Source organism: Apostichopus japonicus, chromosome 12, assembly GCF_037975245.1.
Source record: "Apostichopus japonicus isolate 1M-3 chromosome 12, ASM3797524v1, whole genome shotgun sequence".
Taxonomy (NCBI): domain Eukaryota; kingdom Metazoa; phylum Echinodermata; class Holothuroidea; order Aspidochirotida; family Stichopodidae; genus Apostichopus; species Apostichopus japonicus.
This window is the reverse complement of record NC_092572.1, coordinates 29,122,195-29,148,172: the sequence shown is the minus strand read 5'-3', so window position 1 is coordinate 29,148,172 and position 25,978 is coordinate 29,122,195. Positions and strand designations below refer to the sequence as shown.

The 25,978-nt window shown below is 36.4% G+C and overlaps 1 protein-coding gene across 4 annotated transcripts in view; it reads right to left on the bottom strand.

Annotated features, from left to right (window-relative positions):
* The window catches only part of LOC139977169 (uncharacterized), a 216,882-nt gene that overhangs the window by 93,364 nt on the left and 97,540 nt on the right, over window positions 1-25,978 (bottom strand). For all 4 annotated transcript variants that reach the window (XM_071986383.1, XM_071986384.1, XM_071986385.1 and 1 more), the window contains 12 exons: window positions 25,094-25,417; window positions 24,124-24,347; window positions 23,595-23,735; window positions 22,368-22,517; window positions 20,277-20,426; window positions 18,392-18,496; window positions 16,301-16,405; window positions 14,505-14,654; window positions 11,703-11,940; window positions 10,651-10,871; window positions 10,253-10,314; window positions 9,863-9,995 (listed from right to left, as the gene is read on the bottom strand). In XM_071986383.1, the coding sequence (XP_071842484.1) occupies window positions 10,849-10,871; window positions 11,703-11,940; window positions 14,505-14,654; window positions 16,301-16,405; window positions 18,392-18,496; window positions 20,277-20,426; window positions 22,368-22,517; window positions 23,595-23,735; window positions 24,124-24,347; window positions 25,094-25,417 (1,610 nt within the window). In that variant the 3' untranslated portion in view covers window positions 9,863-9,995; window positions 10,253-10,314; window positions 10,651-10,848. The remainder of the gene's footprint in view (window positions 1-9,862; window positions 9,996-10,252; window positions 10,315-10,650; window positions 10,872-11,702; window positions 11,941-14,504; window positions 14,655-16,300; window positions 16,406-18,391; window positions 18,497-20,276; window positions 20,427-22,367; window positions 22,518-23,594; window positions 23,736-24,123; window positions 24,348-25,093; window positions 25,418-25,978) is intronic.

Here is a 25,978-nt window from a genome sequence, read left to right as displayed (position 1 = left end):
CCTTGCGGGCTTCTCCCACATTTGTGGTCGCTTAAGCGTCGTAAAAGTAACTGCCGATTATTATTATTATTATTATTATGTAATGTAGAGCAAGTGACTTAAATTTGCCCATGCATTTAGTAAGAACCAGAAAAAACAGAGATGTCCAGCTCTGAAGTGTATCACAACTTTGTGGGAATCAACCATTTAATTCAACGGTTAGGATTTACAGTATATAATTTTATTGCAATTCCTATGTGAAATATTCTGTAGACACATATATAGATGGCAAACATAAAAGGAAATTTTCGTTACAGATTATGAGCTTTCAAATGTCTTTAACCATTGTCATTATAGACTGAAAGCTCTATACGACACTGTTTAACTGCACTGCGAAATATTTTAACAACCTACATACTGTGCCGAACGATATCTAAGTCTTGCCGTAAGTGAAATGCCTACCTTATAAAATATGTCGACATTTTGGGTATTTCTTGATTTGTTGATGCGATTAATCGTGTTTGCGGTTAATTTCCGGTTAGTGGATGCAATATTAATCGAATCCACGAAATACAAAGCTTTGGGTCTCGTAATGTACGGCTTTCAGAAAGTCACAATTCCACAAAAGCAGATACACGAGCGAAGGGAACGCGGTAAAAAAATGAAAGCGCCCGAAAGATTCCATATTCCATAGACGAGTTTCAAAAATTACAAAATGAGAAAACTGTTACCGTCTCAGTACAATATATACATACCTCCCATACATATCGTCCGTACGTGTAAGTGTGCATCACTAAGTTAGCTCCGTGCGTGGTGTCGTTGGTTCTGCTAAAGAGAACTAAGTCACACTGGGCCTATTGTACAGTTTACTCTTTTGTAATATGATCTTTATCCAGCACCTATGGGGTAAATCAGGGCTGAAGTTAAACAAATGAGTATGCACGTTAGAATAACGGGGCAATTGAGGCTAATGGGTTTAGGCATATATATCAAAATAAGGGAGACTTCTGCGTAGACAATAGTGCCTATGATACGTGTTTGTGTCGAAGTGCGCTGAACATATATCCGCCTGCAGACGGCGGAAAACCCCGGGAGCGAGAAAGTCTTTGCGGGTGCTACTTATAAAATGCAATTTACTCCCAATCAACCGTGAATATGTATGAGGTCAAAAGTTGTGTTGCAAAGAACATATACTTTCTATGTAGTTACATCACCATACCAGTTATGAACTAAATCAGACATACTGTTGAAGAGATACTGACATTTGAAGAATTTTGTTCAGTCCCGTTCACTCATTAATATTCATGAGATGGGCACCACAAACGATAGCGCACATTTAAACATCATGGGGCATCTGCCTATCAAGTGTGACACTTGATTCAACTTGTGGTTGTTGTTTACAAACTGGCCGTCACATATACACATACGCGCGCGCAACCACGATTACAAAGGTTAATGAGCCTTCGGCATTGTAACCAAAAATATTGGAAGGCCCACCATCATCCGCTAATTCATGTGAGGTGGCATACATAATATGAATCCCTCCTCCTTAATCCTTTCCCTCTCGGTATTTTTCATAAATCTTTCTTAGTGTTTCTGAGAATGCTTTGTTTTATCAAGTTCCATGCAGTTTCCCCCAAAAGTATTTTGTTGACAGTTCGAAAACTATTACTAGAGCTTTTGTTTTAAACCGTGAACAATTCACCTACACTTGAATCTTTCAATTATTGCTACTAGAACTGTGACAGGAATCTCATTAAAAGCAAATACTAAAAACAAGTAATTGCGAGTTAAGTTCTTGGAAGCAACTGATATGGGGAAATGGTTTCTAATACGACATTGCGTCAATTACCATTTTCATACCCTTTTAGTTGTACACTGTTTCAATATGCACATTCCCTGCAACCACAATTCATAATTTAAATTTCCATTTGCATTCTTAAAAAAAATGCAGAAAAAAGTGTGTGTGTATGTGTAGATGACAAGTGAGGCACCCGGGGAACTGACAACTTAAATTCTTTAAAGTACTATTTACAAATAGATATGGTTTCCGGGGCACAGTTTCATCAGAGATAATTTTCCAATCCCTCTAACAGTTATCTCCCCATTTTCCTCAATTTTCAACCACTATACGCTTCCACGACACCTAATCCTTTTTTTCTTGAATAGCTTTTACAATCTTCTAAATCTCTGAAAGTATACACTGAAAAAGAAAAATAGACAAGCGTCCAATGTATAGAACAATTAAGAGATCAGAGATGTAGAATTCTTGTTTAAATGTACACGTAAGTACTTTACTCCTCAACTTATTTCTTCTGTTGACCTTAACTTTACCAATTCTTATCGATGGTGTATTTATCACCACGTTTTTCCCTGTCGTGTTACACTTGACTGTCAAAGCATATACCCTACAAATATATATATATATATATATATATATATACATATATATATATATATATATACAAGGGCGTAGGAACCGGGGGGGCTGGCGCCCCCCAGCCAGTGAAAAATGTGGAGGGGCGGAAGTATCATTCCGCCCCCCCCCGGTACGCAAGTCAGAAAACCCCTTTTTCATTTCCAAATGAGAAAAAAATCTCATTTGGAGCACCAAATTGCATCTAAGGCCAGGTGAAAATGCAAAATTTTATACAAAATAGAGTGGGTGGGTTGAAGTGTGCTATATTGCACCAAATTGCAACTGGGGCTACCTGGAAATGCAAAAAAATCCAAAGGGGAGGGGGACACCCCCTCCCCTTAGACCCCTCCCCCAGGCCAGCCATCAGTCTTCAGCCCCCCCACTCAAAAGTACCTTCCTACGCCACTGTATATATATATATATATATATATATATATATATATATATATATATATATATATATATAAATGAATGAAATGACTGATTGTGTAATATGGCTCAATCTTTAACCCTTCCAAGGCAACACATGCCCCTCCCCATTGTTTTCACATCACTTGACTTCCTTTCACGATACCCGAGAATATGCAAGATATATCTTTAGATTTTGTTACATACAGAAAAAATACATATACATTAGATATGATTTGTGTATGGACACACACCCTTTATTTGGTAAAGTACTGTAAGCCTTTAATCGCCCAGATAGCTGTTGGTAAATTTCGCACATGATTCAACAAGTGACAGAACCTTATGTCATCAAATCAATTAAAATATAGCAAAAAGAAAAGTAAAGAAAAAGAGAGTGTCACCAGTGTCCTACATCAGAAAGTGTATAAGTGTACAAACGAGAGTGAAGGTTGCTACTGTACCCTACCATCACCTTGTTTCCCTTACCATAATCTACCAATGAGATGTACAATATATGTTTGTTTTATTTGAAATAACAAACATGGGTAGAGCATTTAATTGAGTACTTTAGTAAAAGTGTCAATATACTTCACATCTCACATCTCATTTCTCAGTCTTATTGATTGTTATCATAAAATCTTCCACAACTCTTCTACCTACCTACCCTAAGATATTTAGAGCAATTGAATAATCATTTTATAAAATTGATTCTCCCACTCTTCTACCAAGAAAATATGCATTAAAAAGCAGACAGTCACAGTATTAAGAATACTTGAGAAAGATTTATTAGCCAAATGCTGTCATGTGACGAAATCATTACCACTGTTTGTGCAGGTCAAAGTAGGTCATAACATCTCACTTTGTCATTTATAAATGTGATTGCAATGGCCAAAATGCTGAATTAGGTTATTTGACGTTGGATTCTGACCCTAGGATGTTATAAGTCACATGTGATACTACATCTAATGCCCGACATATACCGACCAGTTTGATGTCCACACATTTGACGATAGATAACATGACCTTTCGCATTTTACATAAATAAATGCATTGTGAGCTTCCATAGTCTGATACCCATGGATTTGGAAGTTTCCTCCCTTTTGTCAATTTAATACGCCTGTAATGACAGAAATGAAATTTGGTCATTTGACCTTTGACACTAGTTACGTCATTAGTTACCGAGGTTATACATCCTACACCAAGGAACATACCCACCACATTTAAGGTCCATCATTTGCAAAACGCTTATTCGTACACATTTAGCTAATCTTGACATTTCTACCTCCTTTGATTATTATTTATAATTATTATTAATAATTATTATATTTTTATATATTTTTTTAATTATAAATATTATGATTATATATTCCTTTGGTGCTTTGCAATAATAAATGCACTATAGGCATACAGTCTGTGACATTATACATGGATTTGATTTTTGATTTTTTGTCACTTCACCTCTGACCTCATGACATCAGTAATCCACCCATGCCCAGGCACATACCCACCAAATTTGATGTCAATCTGCTTCATTGTTTAGGAGTGGTCACCAAACTTTTTTTTTGTACAAATTGTCGGACCTCATTTGATCACATGACATTTGGCCTTTTACATTACTTAATGAGCTGCAAATTTGCAGAGTCTAAAATCCCACGTAGGTTTGAGGGCTTTAGCCATTTTGCATAATGGCCAAAATGCTTTTTAGTCATTTGATCGCTGAAGTCGTAAGTCACACAAGGCACTACATCCCATGCCGATGTACAGAATGCAGCTCCCTGTTCAGACCAACCAACCAAGTTTCAGTTCAGTACCTCAAAGGGTGTTATGTGGGCAGCAATTTTAGTACCAATTTTGCAAATCAAGGTCGATAGGGTAAAATATCTCATCACAAATATGCTATGTGTAGGGATGAGATAAGAGTCCAAAGTATTTAGAAATTTTGCTTGAAAATTAGGCCTACCTGATGCAAGTCCTATAAAACAGCTGATATATTTTTTCTTGAGAACTGAGTGGTGTAAACAAGGTAAATAAGGTAATTTTTAGGAACATTTAAAAGAAAGTTATTGTCAGGATGCTCCCAGATGAAACAACGTTCATTTCAAAGTCTGATATATACATTTTGGATGAGGGAATCTAAAAAGAAAGGTTACCTTGCAAAGTGAAAAACTGACAAATATTGCCAATTTACTTCAGATGGCAAGATCATATCATAAGGAATTAGATGCTGCAGCTGATATTCTGACACCATTGGCATTTAACACCACACTCAATGCTGCATAGTGTTTGTCTGGTTATGACAAGGAACACAGGAGGGTGCCAACTATTCATATGTATTGGGTTTGTCATAACTACAAAGCAAAGTATTACATTGTCCATCACAGGTGTAATGAATACCTCCAGTACTATTAAAAATGCGACTAAAATGGTAACTGAGGTCATAGGTCAAAATCAAAGGTCATATGACTCAAAAAGTTACTTTTTGCTACACTATTACAAAGTCGAAGTATTTAATTGACTTGCAACCTTCACAGGTATAGTATATATGTCAAGTAATATAAAAACGTGGTTATTTTGAAAACAAACATGAACAGTCAGGTTGAAAGGTCAATATAGGAAGGGACTGTTTGCTTTAATCCCAACGGAACCATTGAATTGACTTGCAACCTACACAGGTATGAATATGCTATGGACTATCACTTTATATGTAAGATGTAACTGAGATAATAGTCATATGTCTGAGTATTTGCCAAGGCACTATAGCGAATCTTTGGGTATATAATCAAATCATTTGTCAAAAGCCTATTAGATTACTCACTGTACTTCTTAAATACTTCTTAAACAGGGAATGCCAGTGCACTCACCTAACAGCCTGCACATGTGTTTCACAACAAGATATATTAATACACTTAATGATGATGCAACCTAATGTGTGTTCCCGCCCATATTCCTATGATTTGGTTGATGATGTGTTTGCAGACGTATTCGTAAGGTGTGGTTGATCATTTGGCCTTTCATGTAAGATGATTTCTTCAAATGTGTTCAGGAGGTGACCCTGCTAGAAACTTAAGATAGGTGAGAGGTCAATTAAGTGACTTTCTGCTTTGAATACGACGACAAATGTTGAACAGACTTAACACTTAAAAAAAGTAGAAAAACTGAAAGGAACACTAGAATTCATTTAATTGATTTAGCAATGAGATAACTCTGTGGATTGCCCTCTGGTTTATATTAATAGATAATGCTTAATGCTAGAGAAGTGTGTTTTCAATCAATAAATTCATACAGTAATTAACACTTCGCCATATGAAACTATAGTTTGATATAGGCATTACATGAAATCTTCAACATCTTGGCTACATTAGGTGGTCATCACAATAGTGATCTTTTGTCATAGATGCTAAGCCAATGATCTGTGTCCCCAAAACTGGTCAAACATTAAGTGGTAGTCGCAATAGTGCTCTATAGTCATAGACGCTACGCCAATGATGTCAGTGTTCCTACAACTGATCCAGACATTAGGTGGTAGTCACAGTAGTGTCCTATAGTGATATGCTCCACCAATGATCTCAGTGTCCACACAACTGGTCCACACATATGGTAGCAGTCACAATAGTGCTCTATAGTAAAAGACGCTCCACCAATGATCTTAGTGTCCCCACAACTGGTCAAAATATGAGGTAGGTGGTAGTCATAGTGATGCTCTATAGTCATAGATTCTCCTTCAATGATCTGTGTCCCTAAACTGGTCAAAACATTAGGTTGTAGTCACAGTAGTGCTCTATAGTCATAGACGCAAAGCCAATGATGACAGTGTGTCCACACAACTAGTCCAAACATTAGGTGGTAGTCACAGTAATGCTCTGTATTGATATACTCCACTAATGATCTTAGTGTCCACACAACTGGTCCACACATTAGGTGGCAGTCACAGTAGTGCTCTATAGTCATAGTTACTCCTCCACCAATGATCTCAGTTTCCCCACAACTGGTCCACACATTAGGTGGCAGTCACAGTAGTGCTGTATAGTGATAGACGCCCCACCAGTGATCTAAGTGTCCCCACAACTGGACCAAATATGAGGTACGTGGTAGTCACAGTGATGCTCTATAGTCATAGATTCTACTTCAATGGTCTTTGTCCCTAAACTGCTCAAAACATTATGTGGTAGTCACAGTAGTGATCTATAGTCATAGTTACTCATCCACCAATGATCTCAGTGTCCCCACAACTGGTCCACACATTAGGTGGTAGTCACAGTAGTGTCCTATAGTGATATGCTCCACCAATGATCTCAGTGTCCACACAACTGGTCCACACATACGGTGGCAGTCACAATAGTGCTCTATAGTCATAGACGCTCCACCAATGATCTTAGTGTCCCCACAACTGGACCAAATATGAGGTAGGTGGTAGTCACAGTGATGCTCTACAGTCATGGATTCTCCTTCAATGATCTCTGTCCCTAAACTGGTCAAAACATTATGTGTCAGTCACAGCAGTGCTCTATATTCATAGTTACTCATCCACCAATGATCTCAGTGTCCCCACAACTGGTCAAAACATTAGGTGGTAGTCACAGTAGTGCTCTATAGTCATAGTTACTCCTCCACCAATGATCTCAGTGTCCCCACAACTGGTCCACACATTAGGTGGCAGTCACAGTAGTGCTGTACAGTGATAGACGCTCCACCAATGATCTAAGTGTCCCCACAACTGGTCCAAATATGAGGTAGGTGGTAGTCACAGTGATGCTCTATAGTCATAGATTCTCTTTCAATGGTCTGTGTCCCTAAACTGCTCAAAACATTATGTGGTAGCCACAGTAGTGCTCTATAGTCATAGTTACTCATCCACCAATGATCTCAGTGTCCCCACAAGTGGTCCAGACATACGGTGGCACTCACAATAGTGCTCTATAGCCATAGACGCTCCACCAATGATCTTAGTGTCCCCACAACTGGACCAAATGTGAGGTAGGTGCTAGTCACAGTGATGCTCTATAGTCATAAATTCTCCTTCAATGATCTGTGTCCCTATACTGGTCAAAATATTAGGTTGTAGTCACAGTAGTGCTCTGTAGTCATAGACGCTAAGCCAATGGTGTCTGTGTCCACACAACTAGTCCAAATATTAAGTGGTAGTCACAGTATGCTCTATTGTGATATACTCCACTGATGATCTCAGTGTCCACACAACTGGTCCACACATTAGGTGGCAGTCACAGTAGTGCTCTATAGTCATAGTTACTCCTCCACCAATGATCTCAGTGTCCCCACAACTGGTCCAAATATGAGGTAGGTGGTAGTCACAGTAGTGCTCTATAGTCATAGTCGCTCCACTAATAATCTCAGTGTACCCACAACTGGTCCAAACATTAGGTGGTAGTCACAGTAGTGTCCTATAGTCAAAGACGCTCCACCAATGATCTTAGTGTCCCCACAACTGGACCAAATGTGAGGTAAGTGGTAGTCACAGTGATGCTCTATAGTCATAGATTCTCCTTCAATGATCTGTGTCCCTTTACTGGTCAAAATATTAGGTTGTAGTCACAGTAGTGCTCTATAGTGATATACTCCACTAATGATCTCAGTGTCCACGCAACTGGTCCACACATTAGGTGACAGTCACAGTAGTGCTCTATAGTCATAGTGGATCCTCCACCAATGATCTCAGTGTCCCCACAACTGGTCCACACATTAGTTGGCAGTCACAGTAGTGCTCTATAGTCATAGTTACTCCTCCACCAATGATCTCAGTTTCCCCACAACTGGTCCAAATATGAGGTAGGTAGTAGTTACTGTAGTGCTCTTTGGATATAGAAACTCCTCCATCAATGATCTCAGTGTCCCCACAACTGGTCCAAACATTATGTGGTCGTCTCAGTAATGCCCTATAATCATAGATGCTCCACCAAGGATCTCAGCGTCCCCACAACTCAATCAATATCCACTATACCCTTGGATTCATTCTTAGCCATAGATGTATTGATGTTCACACAGCTGGGTGATGCCTGCTCTGTGTCTCTGCTACAATTAATTACTATACGGCTGCTTCTCATCTATCATACTCTCTATGTTTACATATTTTGTCTGTTCACTTATCCATGGATGGCCCTTTCTGGTGTAGATAAAGCAAATTCAAATACTGTCTGAAACTTCTGGAGTTCGAGTCAACATCATCTTCTCTTCTTCACTGTATAGAAATCCAAATTGAATTATGAGAAATGAGAACGACTAACTGACGTCATATATAAAGTTTCTTGTCATTGGTCATTTAAAGATTCGCCTATTGGTTTGATTTATTTCGTATCTGGTGATCATTGAGATCGTTTTTTTTTTTAAATCTAGTACTTTTAGCAACATTTAATCACATTGAAATATGTTTTATGTTTAGGGACATTTAATTCATCAGGTGATACTACAACTTTCTCATAAATTATTAACAAATATCCTGTTGGTCAGTTACCACAGCTTGACAGTATTTTCATTTGACAAAGGTTTCATAGTAAAGCTATTGTCACCAAACTCAAATACATTTAGTCATTCCACTATTAAATTTAACAAATAAATCAAATAATGAAAAAGAGGCAAAAAACGTTTAATATCCGGACTAATTTTGACACATGAACCCAAAAGAAAGTTAAAGGTAAACAGGACATTGGTAATAGCTAATGGCTAAACGGGTAAAATGGCTTTGTTACATCAATTAGGTCAAGAACCTTTAATCACATTCCCTTCTTAAATTGGGGTACATCAGTCGATATTATTTGGAAAGACAGTGAACATATGTTACTTTGCACTTCTTAGCGAATCGCGTAAACTAGGCTCTACTGACTTAGCTGTCGCAGATTTTGGGTAAGAAGAAACCTTTAATCACATTCCCTTCTTAAATTGGGGTACATCAGTCGATATTATTTGGAAAGACAGTGAACATATGTTACTTTGCACTTCTTAGCGAATCGCGTAAACTAGGCTCTACTGACTTAGCTGTCGCAGATTTTGGGTAAGAAGAAACAACATGTCTCAAAAGCGGTGTAAAACATGCACAATGCATACCTGGCATAACATATGAAGATCACTATGCTTTCGAAAGTGCTTGGATACAGCTGTTATATACACATCGAAACAGTGTAGGATATGCAGAAAGAAACATCCCAGGGTGATACAGTTCATGATATCATGTAAGCATCTATAAAGAACAACAAAACATATTACTAAGCAGTTGCATCAACATAACTTTGTAATTTAATTCGGTAAGAACTACTAAAATTATACTAATAACGAATCCCATGTATGAAATCTGACTGTTAACATTTAACTAATATATTTTATGACAAGGTGATTTGAGACGGTCTTGTATCTAGCGGTAGAAGACCAATCAATCCTGGTTATCAGTAATGAGACCAGAAAAAGATCAAACAGTGAAAATGTAGGAATCTTTGGTACCTTGTTTGAATATTGCTTTCCAATTCCAATAGAGATCTCTGATTCAGTCATACCTATTGACTCTGAAATGGTCAATGATATAAATGTTGTAAACATAACGACGCGAAAACTGAAATGCATATTCATAGCTGTAACTATGATGGAAGCTCATTACAAATGCAAGTCTACCATTGATATGTTATGAATGTTATCGATATCAGTCTAAAAGCTGAAATTTACAAATAACTAAATAGTAAATGAAAGTTGATACGCAACTCTAAAATGTGATCATTGCTTTAAGAGAGTTTTAGGTTTGTTACTATTATTTTCTCCATCCATTCAAGTCAGTTACTCTCAGCTCCCATTTTATATATTTTAAATATGAGTTATCATAGTTACAATGTTTAAAATGTACTCACCATGACTTAACATATTTTCTTTCCCACAAGAATTTGTCACTTGTTTGTGAAGAACACTACAAGTCGTCTCACTATCGTATTTGTTGCTCAAAGAAATGAGCACTTATGAGATCGCTTACGTCCGACAAGCAGAACGGATTGGCTGCATATTGGACGCTTTTACCTCAGTGTGAACTCCCGCTTGTTTCTAGCCACTCATTAGCTTTCTTGTTTGATACCAGCTGAACAGGTGAGATGAGTTAAACAAATATTTAATGAAATAAAGCGCTCTATATGTAAAGACAACAATATATTTTAATGCTGAATGGCTTTTCTTTATCAATAAAAACACTTTTAAAATGCTTTATGTGCATATGAAATGATACAGAATACCATACACAGACAAGGGAGGAAAAATGGAGAACTTTCTGACATACAGAGCAGTTTGGCTGGAGATTTGCATTTCTATCAACTGTGATCTATCACTGTGAGTTGGCAAAGCACTTGCCTGGATCTAACCAATCATCAGTTATCATTTTTGGTAGTGGTTAAACAGGTAGAAAAGAGTTAAGAAAATAAAAGTTGATGGTCAAATATGTTCTATATGCAAAAAGCCCCAAAACGTCTTAATGCAAAATAATATTTTACAAAACGAACACAATAAAGACAGGTTTCTGGCAGTGTTAATTTAAACCAAAGAAGTGTACCCTACACAGAAATGACAAACAAAGTATCCTTACAAAAATTAGTGTTGTTTTATGTTGAAGATGTTACTTGGTGTCTTACTTGAACATAGGTAGAAGCTTTGTGATTTTAAAGCGACGAGATATTATGGATATTTTACCTGGAATACTGAAATTTGATTCCATCTGTCCACTTCATTAATACGAAAGTTGTGAAAGTGAGATTCTAAACTGTTTATTTGCTGTTTTAATTTTGCAGAAGGAAATCAAGTTTACTTTATTTGGGAAGTTGGTATCTGTAGCAGAAAGTAGTTTTATATGTATGAATCAGTTATATATTTAATTGCTAAGGTCCTTTGAGGTATTTATATGATTACATTAATTATTTACCCTGCATGTACAGTATCTCTTGCAGGTCTCTGCGGCCAGCTGCTTCTAAAGCCTCACCCAGTACTCTGTATGTGGCTTTACTGCCATTGCTTTGTTTCCAAGTCCGCAACATCTGATAAACAGTTTCCTTGTGTCCCTGGTTGTAAGAATCTGTCTGAAGTATATAAAGCTCTTCGTCCTTTAGTCCAAGATTTCTACCTACATTTTTCCATTCTTTTGGAATTTTCCCAGAGAGATCCTGTAATATGATAAGAATATATGAATATTGAGTGTTACATGATTAGAACATCCACAAACTATATCAGTTCTCTATCAGGTCCCCTGTCAAAAGTATTTAATAACGTTTGATGAATTGATTACAGAATGAAGTAATATGAATCCATTGTGTTCCAATTATTGTTCATTTACAAACTGTACTATAACTGACACCTGCTGTATAACGTTTATATATATATTAAAGCATGATACAGAATTGCAGTGTTAACATGTGCGTCATGAGTCACTAAAGTCCAAGAGTGGAGTCACTTAAAGGAGTTTATGCATTTCCCCCAAGAAGGCAACTACGGTGACTTAATTCACTGTAGTGGTTGTCACTGGCTAGATGTCTCTCATATGTGATGAAAATAATCAATAAAGATTCTCCCAACTCATTTGCACACGTCCAGAACGAGAAGATCGAGAACATAATGAAATAAAACAAAAATGGTGACAAGTTGTGAGTCACCACCCAACCGGAGTGTGTAGCGCACTCAATTTATACACAAAAATGTTCTAGTTGCACATTGCACCATGTAGCCCTTGCACATTACTGGAAGGAATGGCAGTGTGCCACCACGCACAATGCTTGTGTAATTTTATTCAAAATGTTTGCAATGTGCTCGTTCTGGGCGCATTTCTTCATCTTGCATGATTGCAGATAAAGCACATACAAATGGCATACAACCTTTTCAAAATAAGCACAATATGACTTGTGTGTCCCCTTATTTTGTGTGCTGAAGTATAGGTGTATATATGGAATCACCTGATTGAGAGAGCAACTTAGGAAAATGTGTCCTTAAGTCAAGCACCAGAGGATCAGAAAAGAGTTTCAGATAACTTGACCATTGCAAAAGTAAATCCCTTCTGAAAGTTGATGACAGCAGTGTCATCATAAGGAAAGTGGGAAATTATCTCAGTCACTTAAAAGAGCAAAGTTCAAATCCTGTGACAGTTAGTAACTTAGTGACATATAGTAAAGCCAGTAGTCAAAGATATGGTGCTCAAAATAATGATCTGAGAGTCATTATGTAAGAAGGTATTAGATCTGTTATATTGCTGCCTCTCATTTCATTTTAGCAATTAAGACTCAATGTTGCCTGTCACCAGGATGTCAGATAATATGAGTACTGAATGTTTTTGTCTTTCTGATATATAGAACTGGGACCTAACAGTACGTTTCAGAAATGGTGACCACTATGGTAACATTTTCAAGCAGCCCCAAGGGTAAAATGGACATTTCCCCGGCCCATGTAACATATGAAATTTCAGAAGAATGATGCAATCACCCCTTCCTCAACACAGGTTTACAGAAAAGCCATTGAGAAATGTGCAACCTTCCAGAGGAAGGTATAGCATCTATAAATATTTGCTTTTGCTAAATGCAGGTAGTACATATTATGGGCAACAATCAACCAACTACAATTTTCACCTGCAGTTGTTTAAGTATATACTGTGACATGTTTGGTACTGACCACCTTAAATGACCTTTGACCTCTGAAGAAACAAAAGAGTTGTTGGATTCAATTATAATATTCAAGCATTCCATTTTGAGAGCTTACAAAAGGGTTCAGATATTTTGACCTCTGTTGACATCAAATGGCCTTTGAACTCAAAACAAAAGTTTTCATCTACTCAATAACATACATCCATGTGCTACATATGAGGATTCATCCAACCTCTACTTTGCGAGTTTACAAGGCGCTTGGAATTCGACAAGGCGGTGAGAAGAGACGTGCCCGGTCAATCATTTGCATTGTGCATTTTCAACTAATTAAGTCTCTGAGGGAACAAAGGATCCAATAAACATGCTAATATCAATTATTTATTGGAACATTTTGATCACCATAAACACTTCTTGAGGTAAAGAAATCTAATCATATAGAACCCCCAAAAAGTCATATTTACGTGATTGCATTTAAGTTTGTACACTCACTTCAACTTTACACAATCAGGGGAAACTGAAGCTGGACCCAAAACTAGAATCTATGCACAAGGCAATGGTTGAAGCTGTAAAAGTTTGTGTTTAGTACTTAATTTATTGTATGTAATCTCCAAAAGATGACTTATGAACCAACATTGTGCCGGTTGTATCCTTCTTGTGTACAAGTTGCTTACATGTGTGTCAGCTGTGAACATTTCAAATTGTTGGCAAAAGGCGCACAGTCAGCATTTACTTGACGCATTCTAATTTGTTAAGCTCTTTCACAAAACATGGCACGAAATCTTGAGGGCTTGGTCGTATGCTGTCAAATATCTTTATAAGTTACTGCATTCACTATTGTAACATTTCAGTCTCTTTAATCTAACTGCAGCAAGAACATACCTCATAAAACTGAGGTATCATAAACAGCATCAGTACTAGATGGCAAGCATTTTAGTAGAAATAGATCATGATGTAATATATACAAGCAAACCATGGAACTTGAACGTCAAAGTAGGTATGCCTGAAGGGCCAGTATGGACTGTAAAGCACCAATTTATGTAATATGTTCTAAAAAGACTCTTTTTTTAGGACAACAGAATCTTGTACATGTAAATTATTACCCTGAGACATCCTGTCCTGACTTCTAGATCAATGTTTTCCATGGGTTGTTTGACAGTTAGACTTTCATCACCAGTCTTCTTCTGTGACTGAGATAGTCCTGCATCAACTACTTTATTAGAGCTGCTAGCTGCAGAATCTTCCACTCCAGCCTAACATCAGAAGACAAGAAAAATATAAATATATATATTACACATGGACTTTTTACTTAAAAATGTTTTGCAATAAGCTATTTTCAACAGAAGCAACACGAATGCTTGTAAACATTACTTTCAAGCTTACAAATTGATTTAATTGTCACCCATTTTGAACTTTGAGTTTGTTTGAATTCCGAAAGTTCTTGCTTGTTTGGTAAGGGAGCCACATATTGCATTTCAAGACAAACATTTACTACGTGCCATTCACGATAACTTTTTCTAAACATGAGAACATGGATGCATTTGGACTTGACCTGCTATCAAATCCAGCCTGAATACACAGTGGAGGAAATGAGACAACGAGACCTATAGACCTTGTTAAGCAGATTGGAACTGTGGCCGACACTGGCAGTTACTATGATGTTAGAACTTCCAACACTAGTAACAGTTCTGCGACGGAGGGGCCAGTCTGGTGCTTTTGTTTGTTCCTTTTTCTATGAAACCCTATTCCCGTCAGAAATAACATAATATTGTTTTCCCTTCCCTGCTCCTTTTCCGATCTCCTTTTTGAACAACCAAATGCTCGGTACTCTAGCATTTTCGACCAGCTTCCAAACAATCTCTGAGAGCAAGTGTACAGTTCATATGCAGAGAGGAGCATGTGTAACTTATGATGTGGCTGCAAGAAGTCATTTTGGAAGCGCCATCTTTACATAATGGCCGCCAACAGTTGGTTAGAAGAAGAAAAAACTAGAGCATTCCTGGAAATTTGGGGAAAGGTAATTTGGCCTAGTTATTTCACAGAGGGTGTAAGAATATTAGTCTCTACGATAAGGTCAGTGAAAAACCCCAAGGTTTAATTCTTCTTTAAATCTTGTGATTCAGTGTCTTAACCAAGTCATTTATTTTGTCACATCAATACATCAGTCAATGTTTCTCAATTCAAGTAAAGTCAAAGGTAAAGTTTATTTCATCAGGTTAAGACTGTAACAGGTCATTCGATTTTATCACAAGTCATATCAAGTCACAAATGTTTCTCAATTTAAGCAAAGCTACAGGTAAATTTTATATCATTATGTCATGTCTATCACAAGTCATTTGACTTTATTGCAAATCAAACCAAGTCACAAGTCAATGTTTCTCAGTCCAAGGCAAGTGGTAAGTCAAATTTAAAAGCAACTTATGTAGTTATACTATAGGTACCGTATATAGGCATTAAAACACATCAACAGTTACAGGCCAACAGGTTATTTTGTGTAGCTATGCTGGTATGCGGTGAATGGCATGCATCAAAGAACTCCAGCTGCATTGCTTTTTATTGAAAGTCACAATTTGGCCAATAACTAGACAGGAAATGAACTTTATAGTAAACCAGGTACTTTTTAATTCCCTCTCCCAATTAAATATCCTACATAGTATACATAAATATACACGTACTCATGAAATAATTCAAATGGTGAATGTTCCGCCATGGTTTAATGATACAATATTTGATTTCCTTCCATTTTACATTTCAATTCAGTATGCGCAACATCCAACATTGTCACTTGTGATCAGTATCTAACAGGCTCGCTTTTCTGTTTGCTACTAATATAGTTTTAAAGTCGAAATTATCAATATTTTGGAAGATATTCTGAGATGATCAATAGAATGAACTTTACCATCACTGCAGCTGTATATTCGTTATAGCGTTTCTTCTTTGAGTGTGGGACATCTGCTGACTGTGATGGCGCAGGATTGCTTGAGAGGGATGATGCTGATATGTCCTGCAGATAAATATGTTGAAATGAGTTTTTAGACACACAGTTAGGATATTGCTAAATATACCAGGTAGCCAGTAGGGCTTAGTGAATCCTTGTTTGCCAGATTAATATATATTTGATGTAGCAGTGCAGACAAGATTGAAAGTTTGACCACTGGTGAATTCACAAACTGTTCATGAGATTTCATACTTTCACTATGTTGACCTCAACAGACCTTTGAACTTTACCAAAAAGACCAAGGAGTCTTGTATTTGAGCACCTCTATAGAGCAAGTATGAAGTTCATCCAAGCTTAACATTTGTTGTAAGACTGAAAGGATACATGTAATTACTAAAGCAGATCCACATTACATGTACAAACATGAAATCCTATTGATTTTGTGGAGGTGAAAGGTCATTTGAGGTCAATATTGGAAAACATTAACTACCATGGTAAACTTCAGTGTTTGCTTACAAGGACTTTAGACTTGTTGACCTCAAATCACCTATGACTTCTACAATTAACAAATATTGTAATCACTTTGTTGAATCCACATTGAATTATGTAATGCAGCTCTCAACTTTTACAGTTACCACGTTTTAAAGATTTCCTACATTGCCTAATGACGCTTTCAATATGTAGCAATACATAAAGTACTATCATTATCAAAATGCATTCACAAATCATGTGTGCAAGTTCACAAATCATGTGTGCAAGTTCACACATGCTTTATATCATTTACCATGATTACAAGGCTTTCAGGCCAAGCTTACAGGAGGAAGAAATTTAACATAACAAATTGTGTGGTTTTTATTCATCATGACCTTGTACAAACATCACATCCTTTTAATTTATTTTTTTATAATGATCACAAAGTCAGAATTATCATCATTAAACCAGTGACTGCAAACTTGGGGAATCCCCCGCCACATTTGACTCCAAGTCGGCTGCAGTAAACAAACCTCACTTTGCCTTCTGCCCAATTTCCTTTATTTGGGTAATATTAGGCTAACAAAATTGTGGCACCTTTGTGGTTATTTCCCCTCTGAATCCCCCACAGGGCTTTAAATATATTCCAATTACATTGCTATGTTTTTCTGTGCTGAAGCTAAAATAGCTTTAAGGAGTTTCTGAAAGGTTTCCAGGCTTGAGACATCTCCCACAGACATAAAATTCCTCTTCCTGACATGTGCTTTTATGCTACAAAATCGCTACAAGGAAACAAACAAAATCTCAAATTTTACAACTTCTTTGGGTTCCCCCATACCTTAACAATCAGCACTGCTTGGAAATGCATCCCATATAAGCTGAATACTCTCTTTCACACAAATTGTTTGCTTTTAAATTGCTGTTAGAAACATAGCTCAGCTAGTCACTGTAGTCAATTTGCAAAAAGGCAAGTCAGTTAAGTGCTGTTTCTCTCACCCAAACGTATATTGTGCTAGTAACTTGTTTCTAAAAGACAAGGGATATCTGAAAACGCTTGAGCTACAAGGGGTTTGGTCCCTGAGATACATCCAGAGAAATGCCATGGTAGTTATATTTTCTAACTTGTCTTTTAGTGCTCAAAAATTGCTTGACAGGTAAACAAGTGTAGTCTAAAGGAGCTGCTTCTTTTGGGACTCTGAACCCCCAGCCAATATTAAACAGTGTCAATTTGCAATCATAAAGCAAGTTGCTGCTTTTGTTGGTTAGTTTTCGAAATGTTGCTCAGCTAGTCACTGCAGTCAATCACAAAGAGCGGTCAGTCTTGCAGTCAGTCTTGAAATTGTTTAATATCCCGCTTGACAAATGGTGAATGTCCGACCATGGCTATATGATACATTTTATTATTCCCTTCCCCCCAAAATTATAAATTTCATTTCAAAATGTGCAACTGCAACATCCAACATTGTGACTTGTGATCAGTACTTAGCAGGCTCGCTTTTCTGCTCACTGCTATATAATTTTCTGTCGAAATTATCAATATTTTGGAAGATATTCTGAGATGATAAATAGAATGAACTTTACCATCACTACAGCTGTAGATTCATTAAAGCCTCTCTTCTTTGGGTGTGGGACATCTGCTGACTGTGATGGCACAGGACTTCCTGAGAGGGATGCTGCTGATATGTCCTGCAGATAAATATGTTGAAAATGAGTTAATAGACACACAGTTAGGATATTGCTAAATAAACCAGGTAGCCAATTAGGCTTAGTGAATCCTTACTTGCCACATTATTTGATGTAGCAGTGCAGACAAATTACAAGTTTAGACCACTGGTGAATTCACAAGATTTTCATACTTTGACATCTGTTGACCTCAAAGACCTTTCACCTTTTGATTTTGAGACCTAACCTTTAGAACTTTTGTTGGGTTTGACTTCTGCAAACCTGAAATGATCTTTCACCTGTACAAAATTGTGGAGCAATTTTACTTACCATGCATATAGTATATCTTCTGAACTTAAAGTTCTTAAGTTACAGTACTTTTAATATTTGGACCTCAGCTGACCCCACATGGCCTGTGACCTTCATCCAAAGTAATAGGATTCTTGTACTCACTATATGAAGGACACATGCTAAATACGAAAGCTAATAAGTTTCCCATCTGGATATCCTCGTGTTTACAAGGATTTCAAATTTTGACCACTGGTGACTTAAATGAACTGTGACAGGTCTACTCCAAATTCTCTAAACACTTCAAAGTACAGACAGATATTCTACCATGCATACATAACCTCAATTGATGCCCATGTTCTGGAGACTTAAACTGTTCAAAATTTACCCTCTGCTGGCCCCAATAAGCTAAGTCAATAGCCAAGATTAAACCCATCCTCTTTTCCGTGTTGAAATGCCAGATGCAATTCAAAGCACAAGAAATGTTGTTATTATTGTTAAAAGTGCAAAAGCGTACACAAGAAGTTGTGTTTAGGACAGGACAATCCCATAACCAGAATAGCAGTTTCGATATTGATCTAAGGCAGTGAATGGGACTGTAGTGTGTAACACAGGTGTGTGCGGGGAAAGAAAGCTCTAGGTGGGGGGGGGGGAGGGGGGAAGACATGCATTGTCAATCAATTGCGTTTCCATCGAACTCAGTCTACGAGAATCAAGAGCCCAATGAACATGTCAATATTTATTGAGTTTAAAGGAACTATTTATCAACAAAAACACTTCTTGAGGGAAGAAATTTAATTATACAGCTGAATCCCGAACCTTGTCAGTAAAAAGTGCTTGCTGCTACTCAGTTTGCACACTCACAGAAACTCCAAGTTTATTTAGTTGATTGCATTGATGTTTGTACACTCACTTCTACGCTCAAAGAAACTGATGCTGCACCCAAGACTAGACTATATGCACAAGACAGTTTTTGAAACTTTGGGAAGTTGTGCTCAGTACTTAGCAAAACTTATTGTATGTAATCTCCAAAAGTTGACTTGTTAACCAACATTGTGCCGGTTGTATCCTTCTTATGCTCAAGTTGCAAACATGTGTGTACATTACAAATTGTTGGCTAGAGGTGCACAATCAGCATTTAATTGACGCATTCAAACGTGTTAAAGCTCATTCACATAACATGGCACGGTTATATGAGGGCTTGATCGTAAGACAAAAATCTTTAGAAGTTAGTGCATTCACTATTGAAACATTTCAGACTTATAAATGAAACTAACTGCAGCAAGAACATACCTCAGTAAACTCAGGTATCATAAACAGCATCAGCACTAGATGACAAGCATTTTAGTAGAAATAAATCATGATGAAATATATGAAAGCAAAACATGAAGCTTGAACCTCAAAGTAGGTATGCTGTCAGGGCCAGACTGTATGGACTGTAAAGCTCCAATTTGTGTTATATGCTCTAAGAAGACTGTTTCCGGGACAACATAATTTTGTATATGTAAACTATTACCCTGAGACTTTCTGTTCTGACTTCTGGATCACTGTTTCGTAGGGGTTGTTTGACAGTTAGACTATCATCATCAGTCCTCTTCTGTGACTGAGATAGTCCTGCATCAACTAATTTATCAGAACTGCTAGCTGCAGAATCTTCCACTCCATCCTAATATCAGAAAACAAGAAAAATATAAATAAATATGTTAAACATGGACTTTTAACTTTAAGAGATATCTGATTAAGAATTTAATGTCACTGATTAATATTCATATATGCACACGGAAAACAACACTGTTGATTATATGAATGTAGTGTGATAAACCTAATATGCCAAGGGTGAAAGATGGAACATTTGATACATACTCTGTACTTACAGAACCATACCAAGTATAAACTAAATGGGACCTACAGTTGTAGAGATAGTGACATTTTAAAGAAATTTATGGCAAGCCCTGTTCACTCATTAATTTTCATGAGATGGAAGGCACTAACAATAGGGACACATCTACACATCATAGGGCATCTGTCTACCTAGTATGACGTTGATTCAACTTGTCTTTGTTGAGATATCATGTTTACACGCAATTTTTGATGAATTTCCATTAAGCCCACTCATTAATATTAAAAGAGGTAAAACTTATTGTTGCACAGAACATGTACTTACAACCTACATGTTACATGCACACACATTTACACACACACGCCAGTGCGATTTTAAAGGTTACCGAGCCTTCAGCATCGTAACCAAAATGCATTCACGTATATTTTGTATGCAAGTTCCCACATGCTTTATAGGTTTAAAATGATGACTTGCTTTTCAGGAGAAAGAAGGTTTAACATTAGTTGGGTGGGATTTATTAATCGTGTCCTTGTATAAATATCACTCCCGTTAAAGTTATTTTTTGTTGATTACTAAAAAGATGCAGAATTATCGTCATTTCCTCTCACATATATGATGTCCTTAAAAATGCTGGTCACTGCAGTCAATATGCAAAAGCCATTTTGGCTTCTAAATCAATCAACATCCCACAATTAAAAATGATGAATAAACCATGGACAGTATGACCCCAATTTTTTTTTAATTTAATGCAAACAAAATGTTTCATAAATAAAATTTGGGTCACTAATGAAGCTGGGTGAGGGGGGTATGACATGTTCTCAAGCCCCTTAAGTTTTCCTGTGATGTTGAATTTACAATGGTACTTTTTTTGGAGTTCATACAAACGTTAAAGATATTATGAAACAAGCAACTTGTATATCTTCAAATATGTGTCGATTCACAGTATAAATGCAATGAACTTATCATCTGGAACTTAAATTTAGTCTCCATTATCATGTAAGGCCTCAATACAGCAGTCTATGATACACATTTCAGTTAAACAGTACGTTAACATATTTAAATAATTGCAATACAGAAAACAACATCACAAATAATAATTTTTGTTTGGTGTAAATCTGTTACTTGTGACAATTAGATATGTGCTTCAAACAAAAGGAACTGGACACAGTGGAATGTCATTCCAACTTTGATTTGATTTCACCAATGTGAACAATTACTGATACAATTAAGTTGAACATGCCATTAGCAATCTTGTCACACACAAGTATCTCATCAGATCAGTTATCAATTATCATTAAGCAACATAGCAGTCCATTTTCAGTCTAATCCCTTGTTTTCACCTTATATCCTCATCATTTCTTACTTGATTTTTTTAAATGATCTTTTCCTGACTATTTTTCTTAAATATAGTCCACTGCAAAGTTTACATGCTTCATCCAATTTCATCTTCAGTAATCCTTTCACCTCATATTTCATTTATTTCACTGCCTATTGTTCTAATTTTACCCTATTCATTGTCTAGTGTCCCAAAAAGCTTTATCTGAAGATCCTGCTAGGTTTGAACCTTCAGATTCTCTAAGTTTGATTTATTTAATTATTTTATAAATAATAAGCAAAAAAGCTTAGCAATGATCTGAACATGAAGAAATCAACACTCATTTTGAGATTTGGAGTCACTGGGTTTTTATTCTGAGGGAAGCTATGTTGATAATATATATGTAATGTGTATGTAACCTACATTAGCATGAATCATGATAAATAACAAACCTCTAGTACAAAGGTTAAGTCTGTAAGGTATGATTCTTGTCCAGCTTTGAAGTAACATGAACATTTGTCCGTCTCCATGGTAACTTTCTTATTGAATACAAATGTACGGAAATGTCCATTCAAAATAGCTGCTGTGGTGAATGGTATTTCCTGGGGTAAAAAGGAAGGTATTAAATTGAAATTGAATAAAGATATTCACAATATTTAAATTTTACTATCATACATATAGTAACTATTTATGTTGGTAGTACAACTAAACCAAACTGCCAACAGGCATGGTGATTCCATACTACACTTCTACAAGATCATTTTATAGCAATGTTGTCCTACCTATTAGTATGAGCTACATCAAAGTTTTACATTTAGTGTTATCATGTGGAAAAAACTGAACCTCCAATTGAGCTTCCATCTCCACAAACAAACACCATAAGGTTCTGATAATAGCTATGACATATGAACGTATTATATACAATATTGATTAATGCTTTAGTTTATACAACGTGACTGAGTACACTGAGCTTTTATCTACACTCAGCTGCCTTTTCACATTGTTTCTTTAACTCACTTAGGTGGAGTCACATTTTGTTTGTAAGACGTTCATCCAAATGTTAACTCTGCAGTTAAACATATAGTTTACAAGACTCTCATATTTGACCTATTTGACTTCCTTTGGCTAAAACCAAAGGTTCTTTTACCCACTGACCTTAAAGTTGGATCTATGTATTGAACATGACGTCAACTTACTTTTCACTTTTGGATAGATTTTGTTTACATTAACACACACTCGTCATCATGTCCACAAATTCTGCTCCTGCCTTTGGCATGGAATCAATTAATATTGCTCATTAGCCCATGTCCAAGTTGGTATTAGGAGCAATAGGTATTGCCTGCTATCACATACATATAACTATTTTGTTTCACAGACTCCTGTTAGTTAAAATGCCCTTTTTTTAAATACATTTTGAATAATTTTCTACATCCCTATTAGACTATAAGATTACTTATGCAATCACTTATAGTTCATGAATTTTATGGAGATTAAACAACTTATTTCTTCAAGAAAATTTGTCACGTTTTGTAGTGGTTTTTTCGAAGCAGCTTGTGAAATTTTAGAGCAGTGCTCACTCTTATATCATTAAGCTTAATCCCCCAAAAGAACTGTCAACATCAGTCTTAACATGAAAGGTTTATTATCCAACACTTTGTTTGAATAAAAATCATACATACCTTTGGGTTTCCTTCATCAGGGCGGAAGTTCCAACCAGGCGGCTCAGTTTTGACAAAATAGAATTTAAGAGGTAATCGTCCTTTTTTGAAAAGAAACCCAGACTTTTTTTGCAACACAGAGACTTTATTCATACTGACATTCTTCAAACAGAAAAGGGAAGAAAGCAAGGATTAATTCATATGTACAGGTGAGAGGATGATACATATATCAAAGTGTAAAATTACCTCCTTTTTGTGATAGATAATGTAAGAGACAAAAAGCAGCATGTAGATTAACCTCATTTGATGATCCCCAGGTAGATCTACAATATACACAAAATTGTATGATTATGTATGTGAATTAACGTTATTCCTTTCAGTTTTTGGTATTCAGTTCAAATAATAGCCAATATTAATTTGTGATATCATTCCATCATTTCAACTCAGTGTAAATTCAATCAATACTAAATATTAATATTTGTGGTAACCTTTGTATGTGACCAGCTAGTACGCATCATTACTACCATAGCCTATGTGATTTTAAACTCACCTCTTCACATCCTTCTAAATCCAAGTAATAACCAATATCAATATGTACTATAGCTTTATGAGATGGCAGATGTTTAGCAGCATACAACACGATACGTTTCCCTTCAACAATTTCATCACCGATGTCAAATTTCTCCCAGCTGAAAGTTCTTAATTCGATAATACAATTTTCCTCATTTAATAAATAAGGTGTGTCCGGTTGTGGTTCCCACAGAGGATGGTTGCCTGAAGAGTCAAAATGAAACACAAAGGTACTTAAGATTTCTTAAATATAAAAGTAATCTTTAAAAGGTTGTTTTTATATGACGAATGTATTGTATTATGCAGGTGTTAGTCTATAAACTGTATGACTGTCAAAAAGAACCCTATTACTACAGCTGAAATAAATTTAAAAGCAATACCTGTGCATTTGCTATATGGAATTACAAATGCAAAAATGAATAGACTGCAACGGATTCATAACACCGCAGCACGAATAGTGACAAACACTTCTAAGCTAAGTCATATAACACCAGTGCTTGAAGACGTACATTGGCTGCCAATATCTGCCCGCATTGAATTTAAGCTGCTTCTTCTCACCTACTGTACAAGTGTTTGAATGGAATGGCCCCGGATTACCTGAAGAACTTATTGAGCCTATATCAACCAAAAAACAACAAAAAATATCAACCATTCTATGACTTGAGATCCTCTAAACAGGCACTTCTTAAAATTACAAAGGCCAGACTTTCTTTAAGTGGTTCCAAGGCTTTAGTAATCGCTACCCCGTCATTGTGGAACAACATCCCACTTAACCTCAAGAAAGCCACCTCATTTTAATGTTTCAAATCCCAACTGAAGACATTTATGTTGTATAGATATTTTCATCTTTAAGCCCTCGACTGCACCTTTGAACAAGCCTTTGGTACTGGAGTCATAGCGCATTATTAAGTCATTTATTTACATTACATTACATTAACATTTAAATTTACCTTCTTCATGATGGCTGCTATATAGCTTTGCTTTCCATTCACATCCTTTCTTGAGAACCAAGCAGTGAGGCAATGTCAGTTTTACTGGTTTCAGTAGCTTCAGGTTACTAGGCAGGAGCTCAACCACAACTGATGAATTACTACTGAATGATAGATCAGAATCACCCTGGAAATAATATGGAATAATTCTCATCTGGATTAACTGATCCTTCTCCAGACCACCAGGAGGTATTTTTAAGCTGACACCAGTATCTGGAAGCTCTAGCACTCCTCCATCCTTGTTGATCCAAAGCTCCATTTGCAGTGGATTGAAAGGTAAGTTACCTGCAATATAATTAATCAGACAAGTTCAGGGGCATTCAGTATTTTACAACATTGTTTTCAGTTAAGAGCTGTCTCCATAATGGTGTTCTTCTTTGCTAGTAGTTGTAGTATATATGAGTACACAGACATTGATTCATTCTGCTAAACTAAAGTTGTAGGGAAAAGCTAATATCTCATATTTGCTTATTTTGGAAAAAGTTATTACTTCCTTTAATTATATAATTGCTACTTTTTATATTACAACCTCATATTAATTAAACTTTGGTCTCTGCATTTATCACTTTCCAAGTTTATATTATTGTTACTTAAATAACAAAACACAGAAGTCTACAAGCTAAACTATTACACATAGTTCTTTACAAAAACTCAAATTAAAATTACTCACAGAGGTATGGTATTTGTGGCTGATGTTGGTCAAAGTAAGATTGTTACAAGTATAACATACAATTCTTTGCATAATGCTAACAAACTTGAAAATGTAATACTCAGCACTGCTGTGACAAAACCTCATTATTTGGAACATAACTATGAAATGGCAAAATTGACATGAGAGTATAGGCA